This window comes from Antechinus flavipes, chromosome 2 (assembly GCF_016432865.1).
Source record: "Antechinus flavipes isolate AdamAnt ecotype Samford, QLD, Australia chromosome 2, AdamAnt_v2, whole genome shotgun sequence".
Taxonomy (NCBI): domain Eukaryota; kingdom Metazoa; phylum Chordata; class Mammalia; order Dasyuromorphia; family Dasyuridae; genus Antechinus; species Antechinus flavipes.
Genome location: NC_067399.1, coordinates 20,125,975 through 20,141,513, shown reverse-complemented (window position 1 = coordinate 20,141,513; position 15,539 = coordinate 20,125,975). Strand labels below are relative to the sequence as shown.

Sequence of the window (15,539 nt, the reverse complement as noted above, 5' to 3'; positions counted from 1 at the left end):
CCTAATTTAAATGGTCATCTCCAGAATTCAGAATCTGGGAACTAGAAGAAACTTTGGGGACCTTGAGGAATCACATCATTCAGTATATTGTCCTCATTTTACAGATGAGGAAACTGAGACCCAAGGAGCGGGGCAGGCTTTGCCCAGATCACAGAGGATCTTGGTGACAGATGATAATGATAGAATTACTGGAAATGATCTCAGAGATCAGAAAAATAGCTGAGCATTATATAGCTCTGAAGATTATTCAATGATAGCTAGTACTCCCTCATTTGACCCTCTCATTGACCCTCGTCCAGCAGACGCTCCGCTAAAAGTTTTGGTTTTCTTTCATTCATTCATTTTTTAATTTATTACAAATCATATCTCATTTGATCCTCACAATGATCCTGGGAGGAAGGTACTATTATTATCCTCATTTTATAAATGAGGAAACTGAGATAGACACAGATTAAGTCTTTGAGTCAGGAGGATTTGTGTTCAAATGTGGTTTCAGACACTGACTAATTAAGCAGGTCACTTAATAGAGAGGCAGTTAGGAGGTCAGTGGGGAGAGCTCTCTAAGACATGGCTGTGTTCTGGGTTCAAATCTATTTGAAGAACAAGTCTATTACTAAGTGACCCTCGCTTATCTCCGTATTTTCACATTTTGAAAGGCGACGGATACTGGGACGTCCCCTTTCCATTATCCAAATCCCAACCCTCTTTTCTAAGTTTCCTACCTTGAATCTGGGGGTAGGGGGAGAAGAAGCCATAAATACAAAACAGTAATAATGAAATTCACCCAACGCACAAATAGAGGCAAAAACAAACAGGTCTTTAGCAAACCAGCCCCATAATTGCTGCAAAACTGATCGGTCGCGAGCTTTAGCATGGTTGTGTACACTCCACCACCCAACAGAGAGAACCCTTGGCCGGAAAGGAAAATTTAGCAGTCCTGTATTTCTTCTGTTTCTCACATGGCTGTGAAAGATTAAGCCAGCAAGCATTCATGAAGTACCTACTATGTGGCAGGCTAAGCGCTAAGGACACAAAGAAAGGCAAACAAATGCTTGCTGCCCCCAGGAAGCCCCCAGTCTAATAGAGGAGACAGAATGAAAAAAAAATTAACTATATTCCACATATACAGAGCAAATGAGCACTGACCTCAGAGGGGCTGTACTAGCAGCTGAGAGGGCTGGGAAAAAAGGCCTTTGCTACAAAGTGGGATTTCAACTAAATCGTGAAGGAAGCCAGGGGAGGTAAGCGGTAGAGATAAGGAGAGAGAGCACTCCAGGCACAGAGGGGCAGTCAGTGCAGAAGCATGGGAGGGCAAGATGCATGTATGTCTGCCTTAGGAGTCTTGGGCAGTAGGGAAGAACTGGGGCTGCCCTTCCTTTTCAGCTTTAGTGAATTCCCCTAATACTCTCACATCAATCCTGCCAGGAAGGGCATGCCACCATTTTTCTAAATGGGGAACTGAGACCCAGAGCCACAGCGTAATAATTGTCCCAGGTGGGATTAGAAGCTGTTTTTCTGACGAGAGATGCAGCCTCCTATCTCCTATACTACAACGCCCCTCTCTTTTTAGCAAGCAAGCTTTTCTTCTTTAAAAATGGACTGTGCCGAATCCATCTGAGATCCTGGGGATAGTGAGAACTGGACCTTAGGCACTCAGAAAGCCTTGGGGGAGGGGGTGTCCCAACTGATAGGCCCCCCTGGCTGTGTTACCCTGGACAGGTCACTCCCTTCAGTACTCAGTGTTCCCATCTGTAAAATCGATCCATCAGTCAATCAAGTGAATCACTTATTCTGTACCAAATGGGGGTGGAGCCCACCTTCCGGCCTTTGCATTCTATTGGGAGACACAAAAGAGGATGATTGCAATAGGGTTTTTGTAAACATCAAATTTTAGGGCTGGAAAGGACCGGAGAAATCACCTGGTTTTAATTTACCCACTTATTTTACAGTAAAGAGTATAAAGAGATAAACCTGGTCCTGGAGGCAGGATTGAGCCCAGGATGTCTGCCTCCAAATCCATTTATCTTTTTCATATTTGGCCTTTTGTGTATCTTAAAACACTTTATAAAGCTAATAAGTTATTATCGAACTATTATTCCAGAAACAAGCAGCTACAAGGTTGCAGATGGCATGATACAGCCATGGTGGATCCCAGCATCCTTTGCACATGGTGGCAAAGGGTAGCCAGGGGCACCTTGTTGCACAGAGTGCTGAGCCTGAAGTCAGGAATATTCCTCTCAGTGCTTTCAGATCCAGCCTCAGACACTTCACTAGCTGGGTGAATCCGGGCAAGTCTTAACCCTCTTTGCCTCCTTTTTCTCATCTGTAAAACGATCTGGAAATGGCAGAAAACTCCACTCTCTTGTCTAAAAACAAAAAATACTCTATGAGGCCACAAAGACGCAGATACAGATTAACAACAAAAAACAGGATAGAGCCGACTTTAGCCGAGATCTAAACTTAGTTTACAGAAGAGGAAACTGAGAATCAGAAAAAGAAAGTGACTTATGCAGAATTACCCAGGGAGCTCTCAGCTGAGCTTAAGCATTATACAGTGGAAATAGCCCTGGGTTTGGAGACAAAGGCCCTGAGTTTGAGCTCCAGAAGTATTTGGATTAGTCACTTGAGCCTCAGTTTCCTAGTCTATAAAATGGGTATCTTGGATGAGATAACGCTTGAGGTCCCTTCCAGAGCTGGGTATCTGGGAGTCAGCATAGAGGTGCGGAAGCCATTGGGCAGCACGAAAGGATACCTTTAGGAGCTAGGACTGAGCAGCTTTCCCCTTCCCTCCCCTCCCCCATGTTAAGGTACCTCCTTATGTCTGTCTTTGCGCCCCAGTTAAGAGTTGAAGCTCCTCACATGAGAAGAGATTGTTTCATTCTGCGGTCCCAGTGCCCGGTACCTGCAGCCATTCTCTTTTGCCTTTTTGTTAGCCTAGCACTTAATACACTACCTGCAAATAGTAGGCGCTTAATGTTTATGAATAGGTCACTGAGCAATAGTTGCTTAAGAGCTGCTTGATTGATTGCGTCGAGGACGCTGCGGGTTTGAATACTGTGTCATTTCGGACGGGCCGCTTCTCTGGGACTCAGTTTCCCCCGCTGCAAGAAGAGGAGGGGCGTCTCAGCTCTCATTCCGATCCTGTGTCACACGTGGGGCGAAGCGGCAAAGCCCCGGGAGTGTTTGGGGAGCACAGCACGGAAATTAGGGGCAGAAGTCGGCTCAGGCTTTCGCTGACTGCGGGGCATGGGGGAAAGACCTCAGTTTGCTTTTCTGTAAAAGCGTCGGGCTGCTGCACGGGCTGCATCCCTCCGAGGACGCGGCCCGCCAGGTTGCCATGCCTCCCCCGGGCCGCGGGGTGGAGCTGCGTCCCCGCTCGGGAGTGGGATTTTTTTTTTTTTTTTTTTTAAGGGTAGGGAGGGGCGAGTCCGGGAGAGGAGGCGGGCCCGGGACTCGGAGTGACTGCTGCTCCTAACTCCGCGGTGAGTGGTCCTGGGGTGGAGTTGTGGGGTCGTGGGGACGGGGGGTGCTGCGCGCAGCGCTCTGTCCTCGGAGTGGGTGGAGGTTACTTGGGAGTCCCCCCGCCCCGATTCCTCCAGCTCTAGTCCTGCGAAGGGGTGGGGAAACCCGCGAGGGAGCAACCCCGTTCGGGAGCGGGGGTGGGGAGGGGGCGGTGCTGCCTCTGGGTCCGCGTCTGCCTGGCGGGGATCCCCTGGCGCGCACCCCCTGCCCCCCGGCGCTGCTCGGACTCCTGGCTCCCCGCAGCTCTTCCCTCTCCCCATCGACCCATCTGGGACTTAGCGCTTCCCTCCCCCTCCCCCCGCGGCGGTTTGTAGCCCGGCCTGACCTCCCGCGCCTTCCGGGTGGATGGGATCGGGACCCCCAAGCGGGCTGCAGCTTTCCCGGGCCGTAGATTGGGACCCGACCGCCCTGAGGTCACCTAGTCCGACTCCGCATTTTAACGAGCAGAAGTTCGAACTAACATCGTCGGAGCTGGAAGGGGCCTAGGGACGGAGGACTTTAGATAGAACGGACGGTGTCCGTGTTACAATAAATAGAACTCCGGGGAACGTGAGCGTGGAACCTGGGGTGTGAGTCTGGGACGGAGGATGTTACCGTACGATGTCAGTGTTAGAATAAATAGAACTCCGGAGCGTGTTACGTAGAACCTGAGCGGTTAGGCTAGAGCGAACGCAGGAGGTTACAATAGAACTTCAAATGTTGCAGGAGAATGTTACAATAAACAGAACTGCGTAGAATGTTACAATAAGTAGAACTGCGTAGAATGTTACAATAAGTAGAACTGCGTAGAATATTAAAAAGTAGAACTGCGTAGAATGTTACAATAAGTAGAATTGCGTAGAATATTACAATTAGAACTGCGTAGAATATTTAAAAGTAGAACTGCGTAGAATGTTACAATAGATAGAACTGCGTAGAATGTTACAATAGATAGAACTGCATAGAATGTTAACAAGTAAAACTGCGTAGAATGTTACAATAGAACTGCGTAGAATGTTACAATAGATAGAACTGCATAGAATGTTAACAATAAGTAGAACTGCGTAGAATGTTACAATAAGTAGAACTGCGTAGAATGTTACAATAAGTAGAACTGCGTAGAATGTTACAATAAGTAGAACTGCGTAGAATGTTACAATAGATAGAACTGCGTAGAATGTTAACAATAAGTAGAACTGAGTAGAATGTTACAATAAATAGAACTGTGTAGAATGTTACAATAAGTAGAACTGCGTAGAATGTTACAATAGGTAGAACTGCGTAGAATGTTACAATAGGTAGAACTGCGTAGAATGTTACAATAAATAGAACTGTGTAGAATGTTACAATAAGTAAAACTCCATCGAGTGTGACGGTAGGACCTAGGAGGTTAAGCTAGAACGGAGAATGTTCCAACAAAATGTAAAAATGACAATAAATAGAACTCCATAAAATCCATCCAATAAACAGAACAACGTGGAATAGTTCTACAACTAAAACTACAATAGAATGTTACAATAGAACCTCGAATGTTCGAATACAGAGTCGGATATTACGATAGAAAGAAAGCAGAATGTTAGAATAGAATGTAGAAATTACAACAAATAGAACAGCATCCAACGTAACTAGAGATGTAGAACTTGGAATGTTAGAATAAATCAGGAGGTATTATGTTAGGCTAGAACTTGGAATGTTACATAGACAGTGTTAGAATAGAGAGGAATGTTTTTGTTGTTGCTGCTGAAGCAGTTGGGGTTAAGTGACTTGCCCAGGGTCACACAGCTAGGAAGAAGGAGAATGTTCACAATAGCAGATGCTAAAGAAAGTAAACTAGACCTAGAGTCTGTAAAACCTTGAGTTCAGATACTGCCTCAAGTGCTTTCTAAAGAGGCAAATCACTTAACCTCTCTCTGCCTCATTTTCCTCATCTGTAAAATGGGAGTGATAGTAGTATCTACCTTGCTTAATTATTGTGAAGATACCGTGAGAGAATTTTTCATTTATAAAGTCAAGAAAAAACGTTTTTATATTAGCCATGTTGCAAAAGAAAACGCACAAAAGAAAAAAAAAAGTAAATATGCTGCACTGCAAAGTCAGTATTCAGAATTCATCAGTTTGCTCTCTGGAATTGGTTAGCATTTTTCACCTAAGATCCTTTGGAGTTGCCCGGTTTCATTGTTTTGCTCAGAGTAGCTAAGTCTTTCACAGTCGATTACCGAGACAATATTGCTGTTACTGCTTATGATGTTCTCCTGGTTCTACCCACTTCACTTTACTACAATTCACACAAGTCTTTCCAGATTTTTCTGAAAGCATTTTGCTTTTTTATAGCACAGTCATATATTCCATCACGATCCTATACCACAAGTCGTTCAGCCATTCTCCGACTGATGGGCATCTTCTGAAATTTCTATTATTTGTAACCACAAAAAGAGCTGCTATAGATATTTTTGTATAAATAAGTCCCTTTTCCTTTTATTATTTTTTTTAGATACAAATTTAGTAGTGCTATTTCTGGGTCAAAGAAAGCACAAAATATTACCCCTTTGGGCATAGTTTCACATTGTTCTCCAGAATGGTTAGATTAGTTCACAACTCTATCAATAATGCATCAATATGGGGCAGCTAAGTGATGCAGCGGGCACCAGCCTTGAAGTCAGGAGGACCTGAATTCAAATGTGATCTCAGACACTTAACATTTCCTTGCTGTGTGACCCTGGGCAAGTCACTTAACTTCAATTGCCTGAGGGGGGGAGGGAAATGCATCAATACCTCAATTTTCCACATCCCCTCCAGTATTTGTCATTTTCCTTTTCTATAATATTAGCCAGGTGTGAAATAGTATCCCAGAGCTGTTTTATTTTGTCTTTCCATGGGATAATATTTGTAAAGTATTTTGCAAACCATAAAGTACTATATAAATAATAGTGATTATTAATATTGTTGCTAATAGAATTTAGGGATTCCCCTGGGAGCATCTGGGAAAGGGAAATAGATAATGTTAGAGCTGATAGGGACCTGAAAGGTCCTGCCATTTCATTTTACAGAGAAAACTCTGGATTTTAGGCTAGGAGAGCTGGAAGAGGTCTTGGAAGTTGGGTTGTAAGAAACAGGATGTCTGAGTTGGGAAACGCCTTGGGCGACCTCTAGTGTTAAAACCCGTGGAATGGTTATGCAAACTTGAACTTTCTCCATCCTTTTGCACATGCCCCAGGCTCCTTCCTTACCTCCAGTTCCTCCTTTTCCTTAGTGCACCCACCACTCTCTCCTAGCAGCACTTCCTGCTCCCTGTTCCCTCCCACACTGCCTTGTTTTTCTGGTCTGTTTTTAAAAAAATACATTACCTCCTGCCAGAAAATGTTAAAAGATTAGTGTCTGTATTCCTACAGGGCATGGTATATAGTTGGCGCTTAATAGAAGCTTATGATTGATTGGCTTGAAATATGGAAGAGCCGGGTGTGAATCCCCCTGCGCCAGACACTTCCTGCTGACCCTAGGCAATTCACTTACTTTCTCTGGGAAAATGAAAGGGCAGAAAGAATCTGAATTTCAAGGGTCCTCCCAGCTCCAAATCCATATTCCTATGACTCCTCAGATTACAGAGGAGGTGCAAAAACCTCCTCTGGTGTCAGATCTGGAAAGAGCTGAGCTCCCAATGGGAAAAGAAAAGGTTCAGCCTTGGAACCGGGAAGCAACATCTTGGATCTCCTCTTGTCCAATTTTCACGTTTGATTTAGGAATAAACCTGAGGAGTTAAGCAGCATGTCTGAGGTCACATAGTTCAGAAGGGGCCAAGCCAATTTGGGAACCCAGATCTTCTGGCATCAGTATTAGTGGGGTAGGGAGTCAGAGAAAGGAAGGGAGTAAGCATCTATTAAGCACTTACTGTATGCTAAATATTTTCACAAATATTATATCCACTTGATCCTTATATTATCCTGGGGAATAATACTTCATTTTACATTTGAAGGAAAACTAAAATATATACAGTTTAAATGACTTGTGTAGGGTCACCCAGCTAAGATTTGGACTCAGGTTGTAAAACTCGAATAATAAGACTGACATTTGTGTGACCTCTTTTTTTTTTTTTTAATAATAGCTTTTTTATTTTCAAGTTTTACCTATTCTTTTTCTGAGGCTCAAATGCTAATGGGTGTGAACACACTTGGTTACCCTGGGGAGGGACTAGGTGAACTGCACTTTGCTCCCAAGCATATGGCCGGGAATCGAACCCGGGCGTCCTAACTTGAGCCCAGAACTCGCCACCGATCCCAGCCAAGTCTGTAGTATGGAAGTACTTGGAGGGTTTGGATGCGAAGCTCTCGGTGAGGAGACTCCATCTAGGGGAAGCTAGAGATGAAGTGACTGGTCCCATGTCAGGTTTTACCCCTGGTAAAATAGGGCCGATGGGCTTTCCTTCCCCCTCGGGACTTCTTGGAAGTGAGAGCTTGGATCCTCGTTCTCCTCATCCCCCGAGCTCCTTGTCTGATGCTGCAATCTCTCGGTTTCTCGGGCAGGATTCTTCAGAGTTCACCCTGGCCCTGCTCAGCCTGGATGGCGTCGTCCTCTCCCCAACAGAGAATGACTTTGTCCTCCACGTCAAGGAGGAACTGGACCGATTCCTCCTGCAGAAGCAGCTGTCCAGGTGAGGATGCTGGGGGTCTGGGGGAGGTGCTGTCCAGGTGAGGATGCTGGGGGCCCCGGGGGAGGTGCTGTCGCCGATCCGGCATACGACAGGCTGCTCGGTTCCGGGATCCGCACTGACCCCTCCGTTTCCTCTCAGCCTGATCAGTTCACATGCAGGAAATAATTAGCCATCATTAGACAGGTATAGTCTGTGACAGCACTGAAGAATAGGAAGCATGTGGGCCAGAGAGGGAACAGGATCAAAAACCTCAGCCATCTTGGCCCTAGAGAGACAACACGGCATAGATCAAGAAGACCTAGATTCAAATACTGCCTCTTCTATGTATTGGCTTTGTGACCTCGTGAGTTCCTTAGACTTCACTGAACATCCGTGTTCTCATCTCTAAAATGGGGTGGGGCATGATAATGGCTTATGGATCACTGACCTCCCAGGATGCTTTGCTTGTAAGGTGCAAGTGAGATTCAGTAATTACGGTAGCTAACCTTCACATGGCATTTTATAACTAGCTCATCTGGTTCTTGAAACAACCCTGTGAAGGTGACCTCCTCCAGTATGACGATGGAAACTTCTCTTAGCCCCAGAAATCAGCACGAAGCCTGGCACATAGTAGGTGCTTAATACAGCACATAGTAGGTGCTTTATAGATCCTTGTTGGTGAACTAACTGATTGACCGTCTCTAATCCCCTTATCAAATGAGATAAATTGCGTAAAGTTCTTTGCCAACTTTAAAGCAGCTAGACAGCCTTCGTATATACTTATTAGCTGGATGGTCCTGGGCAAGTCACTTAACACTGTTTGCCTCAGTTTCCTCATCTGTAAAATTGGGATAACATAATAGCTATCTCTCAGGGTTCTGATGAGGAACAAATGAGATGATAATTGGTTTTTTCTAAAGGCACACTTGAAAGCACTCGCTGTGGAAGTACATTATCATCATCATTTTTATTGATCCAGGCCATGGAAATGGCTGCTGGGTCTAGGGCCAGGAAGACCCGAGTTCAAACCTGGCTGCAGGCACTCACCAGCTGTGTGACCCTGGGCAAGTCACTTCTCCCTATTTGCCTCAGTTTCTGTAAAGTGAGCACTCCAGTATCTGCCAAGGAAGCCCCCAATGGGGCCCAGAGGTCGTGATCAGTTTGTCTTGAGCCCTAGGATCCTGGCTTAGAGCTGGATGAGGCCTCCGGTCACCGGTCTCTTGTCTTACGGTCAGTGCCGGACCTGGAGGAACCCCAGAGGCCGAGCCCTTGGCTTGCCAGGGTCCCATGGCTAGTTTGGGGCAGGATTCAAATCCTGGTCCTCATCATTCCAAGTCCAGGGCTCTGTTTCCCCGTGCAGTCCCCGCTGTCCTGCCCTTGACTCCAAAGCCTGATCGAAATGAGCGCCCTCTGCTGACCGTGAGCGGACTCAGCCCTGGTCTCTGCCCCAGACAAGCTCTTTCTTTTGTCTCGTCTCCTCTTGCTTCGTCTGATTCATGAGATGTCAGATTGGGCGGCTCTCGGGTCCCCCATTAGTGGACAGATTCCCGGACTGGGGCACCGGCCCTGACTCCGCTGCCGGGCCCCGCTGGAATCTTGGCTCTCTCTGCCTCAGTTTCCTCATCTCTCATTTGGGGCCTTCCGGGAGCTGAGTCAGTGATAGCCTAATGCCCCGGCTCCTTGGAAGCATCCCAGCTTTTCTTCCCCAGCCCCTCGAGAATAACAGGCCTTCACACAGCGCTTGGAACTCTTCAGAGTTCTTTCTTTGTACAGAGCCCTTTCATTTTAGTCCCTGTGAGGTTATTCCCATTCTACAGATGGGGCAAAGATTTGCTCAAGGTCACACAGTTAAGACGAAGGAGTGTGGAGCACGGTAGGGAGACTGACCTCGGAGCCGGAAGGCCTGGGGTCCAATATCATCGTGGCCCTCAGTAGCCGCAGGACCACAGACAAGTGACTTGTTCCCTCCGAGCCTCGGTTTCCCTCACTTCCAGCATGGCTCAGCTGACCTCCAAAGGCCCCTTCTTTGTAGATCTGTGATGCCGAGTGGCATCCCGGGATGCCATCACCCGCAGGCTGGGCTTGGAGGACCTCCGAGGCCGGCTGGCAGGGGTTTTCCAGAGGGGGCGAGCCCATCCTCCCAGTCAGCCCTCAGCAGCTGGCACTGCCCCCGGGGGCCGAGGAGGGCGAGGCTCAGTCCCCATCCCAGCAGCGGGCCTTTGGCGGTCACTGGGGCTCCCGAGGCTTTCTCCGCCAAACCTCCTCAGCTCCTTCGAGCAGCTGCCATGATGTGTGCTAGAGAGCCTTCCTCATCCTGGCCTTCCCCGGCCATGGCGCCCGGCACGGAGCCTCGGCCTCCGGCTTCGGGCAGAGCACAATGGGACAGCCGCCTCCTTCCTCAAAGCTAGCTGCCCCCTAAACGTTTCCCCAGCGAGTGAATGAAAAAGCCCTTGTAAGCACCTACTGTGTGCCAGGGACGGAAATACAAAGAGAGGGAGTCCCCGCCCTTGGGAACTTACATTCTAATAGGGGACACAGCAGAGACAGAGCCACCAGTGGTGAGTAAACCTGGGGGCTTCGCAGCGGGTAATAGTGGGCTTCATTTGGGGGTGTCCCCAGAGCAGGAAGGGGCTTGGGAGTCTGAGGCTGCTTGGGCTAAGGAGAAGGGGCAGAAGGAGGGCTGGGTGGGGGGGCGCTCCTCCCCTTTCTGAGCTCCTCCTGCTGGTTTGGCCCTTCGAGGCGTTCTCAGGGTTACCGGAGTGGGGGGAAGGAGGGGAGGGAAAGGGAGGAGGGGGGAGCCGCCTCACTCCCCTGCCCTTCCCAGGCCGGGACACGAGTTTTCCCAGGGCCTGGGCCTAACCCCCGTCTCGTCCCTTCCACAGAGTCCTTCTCTTCCCACCCCTCTCAAGTCGCCTCCGGTACTTGATCCACCGAACGGCCGAGAATTTCGATCTCCTGAGCAGTTTCTCGGTCGGGGAAGGCTGGAAGAGGAGGACTGTCATCTGTCACCTGAATATCAGGTGCGAAGCCAGGCTGCGCTCCTGGAGCACGGCGGCCTCCCCTGGGGAATGCTGGGAGCAGCCTCCGAAGGGGGCCCGGGGCCCCGTCTCACCCTCCATTTATCGAGTCATGCCCCATGTGCTTTGTGAGCCTGACGTGCCGGGGAGAAGGAGAATGGGGGTCAAGGCTGCCGGCCTCGGGCTTCGCCCTGTGACCCCGGGAAAGGTCCTGCAAACCGGTTTTGCCTCAGTGCCTCTGATGGTGGAAAAGTCCACGAGTTTTGGGGCCTCGGTTTCCTCGTCTGTAAAGGGAGGAGATTGGACTTAAAGACCCTTGCGGTCCCTGTTGGTGCTCCGGTCTTGGAATCCTGCCTTTCCTCCCCAGCTTCGGGTCCCCTCCCGTGGCCCAGGGCGCGCCCCTCAGAGGCTGCAGAAACGCCTGTTTCCCACAGAACCTCTTCTCCCGCTTTGCTTCTAGGTTACCGAATCTGGATAACTTCTCTCCCTCCTGCCTGACCCCCGGCCGCCAGATCAGATCCCGGAGGACGCGGCCCAGCGCCGGCCAGGAGGCCGGCTCCGGCTCGTGGGGTCCGCGGCCGGGCCGGAGGCAGCGAGGCCGCAAGCCCGACCAGGCCCTGTACGTGCCCCGGGCGCTGCGCAGGAAGGCCGAGCAAGTTCCCGACCTGGGCCCGCTCGAGGCGGACATCGGAGACGGGCACAGGGACCCCGCCGGAGAGCTCCCGGAGCAGCCCGGAGACGTCAGCGGGAGCGACCCGGACCCCGACTCGGACGCCAGACTCCCCCAGCAGGCAGGGCCTGAGGTGGCAGGAGATCTAACAGAGCAGAACCAAACGGGCCCGTGTCAGCCGGACTCAGAGGAGCCGGGGCCCCCCGAGAGCCCGTCCCAGGAGGGGGACAGCCCGGAGGCAGAGGACAAGGTGCAGCTCTCCGTGGAGGAGGACAGGAAGGACCCCCCGGGGAAGAGAGTGGAGGAGGAGGAAGAGGGCAGCTTCTCGGAGGACGAGAATGTTGGGCTGATACAGGAGGTAACGGCCCGTGGGTCCCGAGGGGGGGCGGCGGGGAGGAGGGACGGGCCTCGGGGCCCGAGGGAGCAGCGGGGGGTGCCGGGGGGCCGACAGCCCCACCCTGCAGAAAAGGAAATCGGAGGGTGAGCCCGGACGCTCCGAGCACTGCCGGGCCGGCCCTGGTCACCCGCCCTGGCCCGGCCCCGTACAGCCGGGCTTCCAGAGAGAGAGAGGCCCGCCAGCGCGGAGGTATCTGCGGCCAAATTTGGGTTCAGACCTTCCTGACCCGGAGCCCGGAATGGCCAGCTGTGGGAAGTAGGGAGGAGAACAGGAGGGAACGGGCCACGTCTATACCCGCTTTAAGGATGGGGAAGCTTGAGACCCGCCCAGTTGGGAGAGTTGGAGTGAGACCCAAGTGTCTCCGTTCCCATCCCAGGCCGCAGTTTGCCACCAGGCGGGGGAAGGATCTCATCATTGGCCCCTTCCTCCTAGCCCGCCCTCTCCTCCAGAAGCCCCTCCACAAGTGGAGGAGACTGCGTGCGGAACCCCCGGGGGGCCGCCAAAGTCCCCGAGTCCAGCCGGCCGGGCCCAGGTCGTGCGGGCTGCCAGGGCGGGGTCATGAGGCCTGAGGTTCTGGGTCCTACGGGCCACTGAACCAGGGACGTCCAGGCCGCTGAGGCCCAGGGTCACGCAGGTGGGGTGGGTCAGAGGAGGGAGGGAGCCCGGGCCCACTCGAGCCTCCCTGCCCTGTGCTCTCACCTTCTTCGGAGGGTCGGGGAGCCTAAGAAGGGGCCCGGGATCAGCAGGAGGCCCAGAGCCCGGGAGTGGGGGGCAGTGGGCGGGGCAGCCTGGGCAGCCGGGTGATCCCGGGTCATCCTTAGGATGCAGAGCTGGAGAATCGCCAGAGATTGGGGAGGAAGTGGCTGTGCTGGGAGGCCCAGGACTGAGTCCGGAACGGCTCAGACACGTGTGCAATTACACAGGGACACAGGCGTGGCACTACATGCACACACATGTGCAACATGCGCCCCCACCCACACACGTGTGTGCTCGCCCACACATGCTACACATGAACACGCACACCTTTCTGCTCACTCACCCGCACAGACTCACACACGCACTCTCACACACTCACACACACTCACACTCACAAACACACACACACACGCACTCACACACACTCACTCACACACTCACACTCACAAACATTCACACTCACTCACACACTCACACACACACTCACAAACACACACGCACTCTCACACACTCACACACACTCTCACTCACACACACACTCTCACACACACACACACACTCACACTCACAAACACACACACTCACACACACACGCACTCACACACTCACACACACTCACAAACATTCACACTCACACACACTCTCACACACACACTCTCACTCACACACACTCTCACACACACACTCACACACACTCACACTCACACACACACACTCACACACACTCTCACACACACTCACATACTCTCACTCTCACACACTCACAAACACACACACACTCTCTCACACACACACGCACTCACACACACACACTCACACACACTCACACTCACAAACACACACTCTCACTCACACATGCACTCTCACACACACACTCACACACACACTCACACACACTCTCACACACACACTCACACACTCACACTCACAAACACACACACTCTCTCACACACACGCACTCACACACTCACACACACTCACACTCACACACACACTCTCACACACACACTCACACACACTCACACTCACACACACTCACACTCACAAACACACACACTCACACACACACGCACTCACACATACTCACTCACACACTCACAAACACACACACTCACACACACACGCACTCACACACACTCACTCACACACTCACAAACACACACACTCACACACACTCTCACACACTCTCACACACACACTCACTCACACACACTCACACACACACACTCACACATACTCTCACACACACTCACACACTCTCACTCTCACACACTCACAAACACACACACACTCTCACACACACACGCACTCACACACTCACACACACTCACTCACACACACTCACAAACATTCACACTCACACACACACACATTCAGCTGCTCACGGACAGAACCAAGCTCCCCCCCTGCCCCCGACTCCCCGTCGGCGGCTCTCGCGGTTCCCCCAGACACCCCCTGCTCAGCTCCGCTGGCCCCTTGGGCCGGGGGGTCCCCAAAGCCTCTCCCCTCTGCTCCGTTCCCAGATCCTGGATAACCTGGTGGACCGGGAGATTCAGATTGAGAAGATCCACTTGGACAGCTGCTACCTAGAGGACGAGCTGTCGTGGGGGGAGAACGGCTTTGGCCACGTGGTGGAAATCTATGGGTTCGAGCCGTCCCTGAAGACGGAGGACCTTCTGGAGGTGTTCGCGGAGTTTCAGTGAGTGGCCGGGCGGGGGGCGCGGGGGGCAGAGAGAACAGGAGCGGGGGGCGAGCCCCGGCCCCCGGAGCCCAGACGCGCTCCCTCCGTCCCAGCATGCCCAGGGCGAAGCTGGCCAGCTCTGTGGGAGACGGACGGGCAGGGCTGGGCTTCGGGGCTAGGAGGTGAGGGGGCCTGGGCTTAGACGCTGCCTCTGCTGGGACTGGGACAGACGCCATTTGTCTTAGTTTCGTCACCTCTAAAGGCGGGCTGGACGTACTGACTTGGAGGTCCCTGCCTCAGTTTCCCCATCTGTAGAACGAGGGAGATGGGCTGGAGGTGACCCCTCTCCCGTGCTCCCTGCCAGCTCAGGTCTGATCTTTGGACGGTTTTTGGGCTCAGAGCCGATGACCTCTCACGTACCCTCCAGCCGAGTCCGATCCCTCCCACGATAAGAGCAGTGATTCCCATCTTTGTCGTTATTTAAGGCTTGCGAAGCCCTTTGCCAACAGTCTCTTCTGTCCCTCACATCAGCCCGGGAGATGGTACTAACCCCAGTTTACAGATGAGGAAACTGAGGCTCTGAGCAATTAAGTGATGTTTGGAGTCACACGGCAGGGAATGGGTTCGCTGGGGATGGGGAGGGAAGTTTCAGGAGGAGCCTTTGGCCCGTTGTGTTTTCTTACCTCGGCTTCTTTGCCCACAGGGAGAAGGGCTTCAAGATCCAGTGGGTGGACGACACTCACGCTCTGGGCGTCTTTCCCTGCCTGGCATTAGGTAACGGGCCTTCGCGTGGGGTGGCTCCCGCCTCGCGGGCCGGGTGAGGGGCTCGCTGACCCCGCCGTGCTCTCTCCCCGCAGCCAACGAAGCCTTGACCAGGGATTTCCCGACATTAAAGATCCGTCCCCTCACTCAGGGAACCAAACAGTCCAAGTTCAAAGCCCTCCAGCGTCCAA

At 51.6% G+C, this 15,539-nt stretch overlaps 1 protein-coding gene across 1 annotated transcript in view; it reads left to right on the top strand.

Moving 5' to 3' along the window:
• Positions 1 to 15,539, top strand: part of R3HCC1 (R3H domain and coiled-coil containing 1) — a 45,800-nt gene that overhangs the window by 27,060 nt on the left and 3,201 nt on the right. Inside the window, exons 6-11 of the mRNA XM_051974226.1 lie at positions 8,019 to 8,146; positions 11,008 to 11,145; positions 11,603 to 12,170; positions 14,429 to 14,604; positions 15,290 to 15,360; positions 15,444 to 15,539. Of these exons, the coding sequence (XP_051830186.1) occupies positions 8,019 to 8,146; positions 11,008 to 11,145; positions 11,603 to 12,170; positions 14,429 to 14,604; positions 15,290 to 15,360; positions 15,444 to 15,539 (1,177 nt within the window). The remainder of the gene's footprint in view (positions 1 to 8,018; positions 8,147 to 11,007; positions 11,146 to 11,602; positions 12,171 to 14,428; positions 14,605 to 15,289; positions 15,361 to 15,443) is intronic.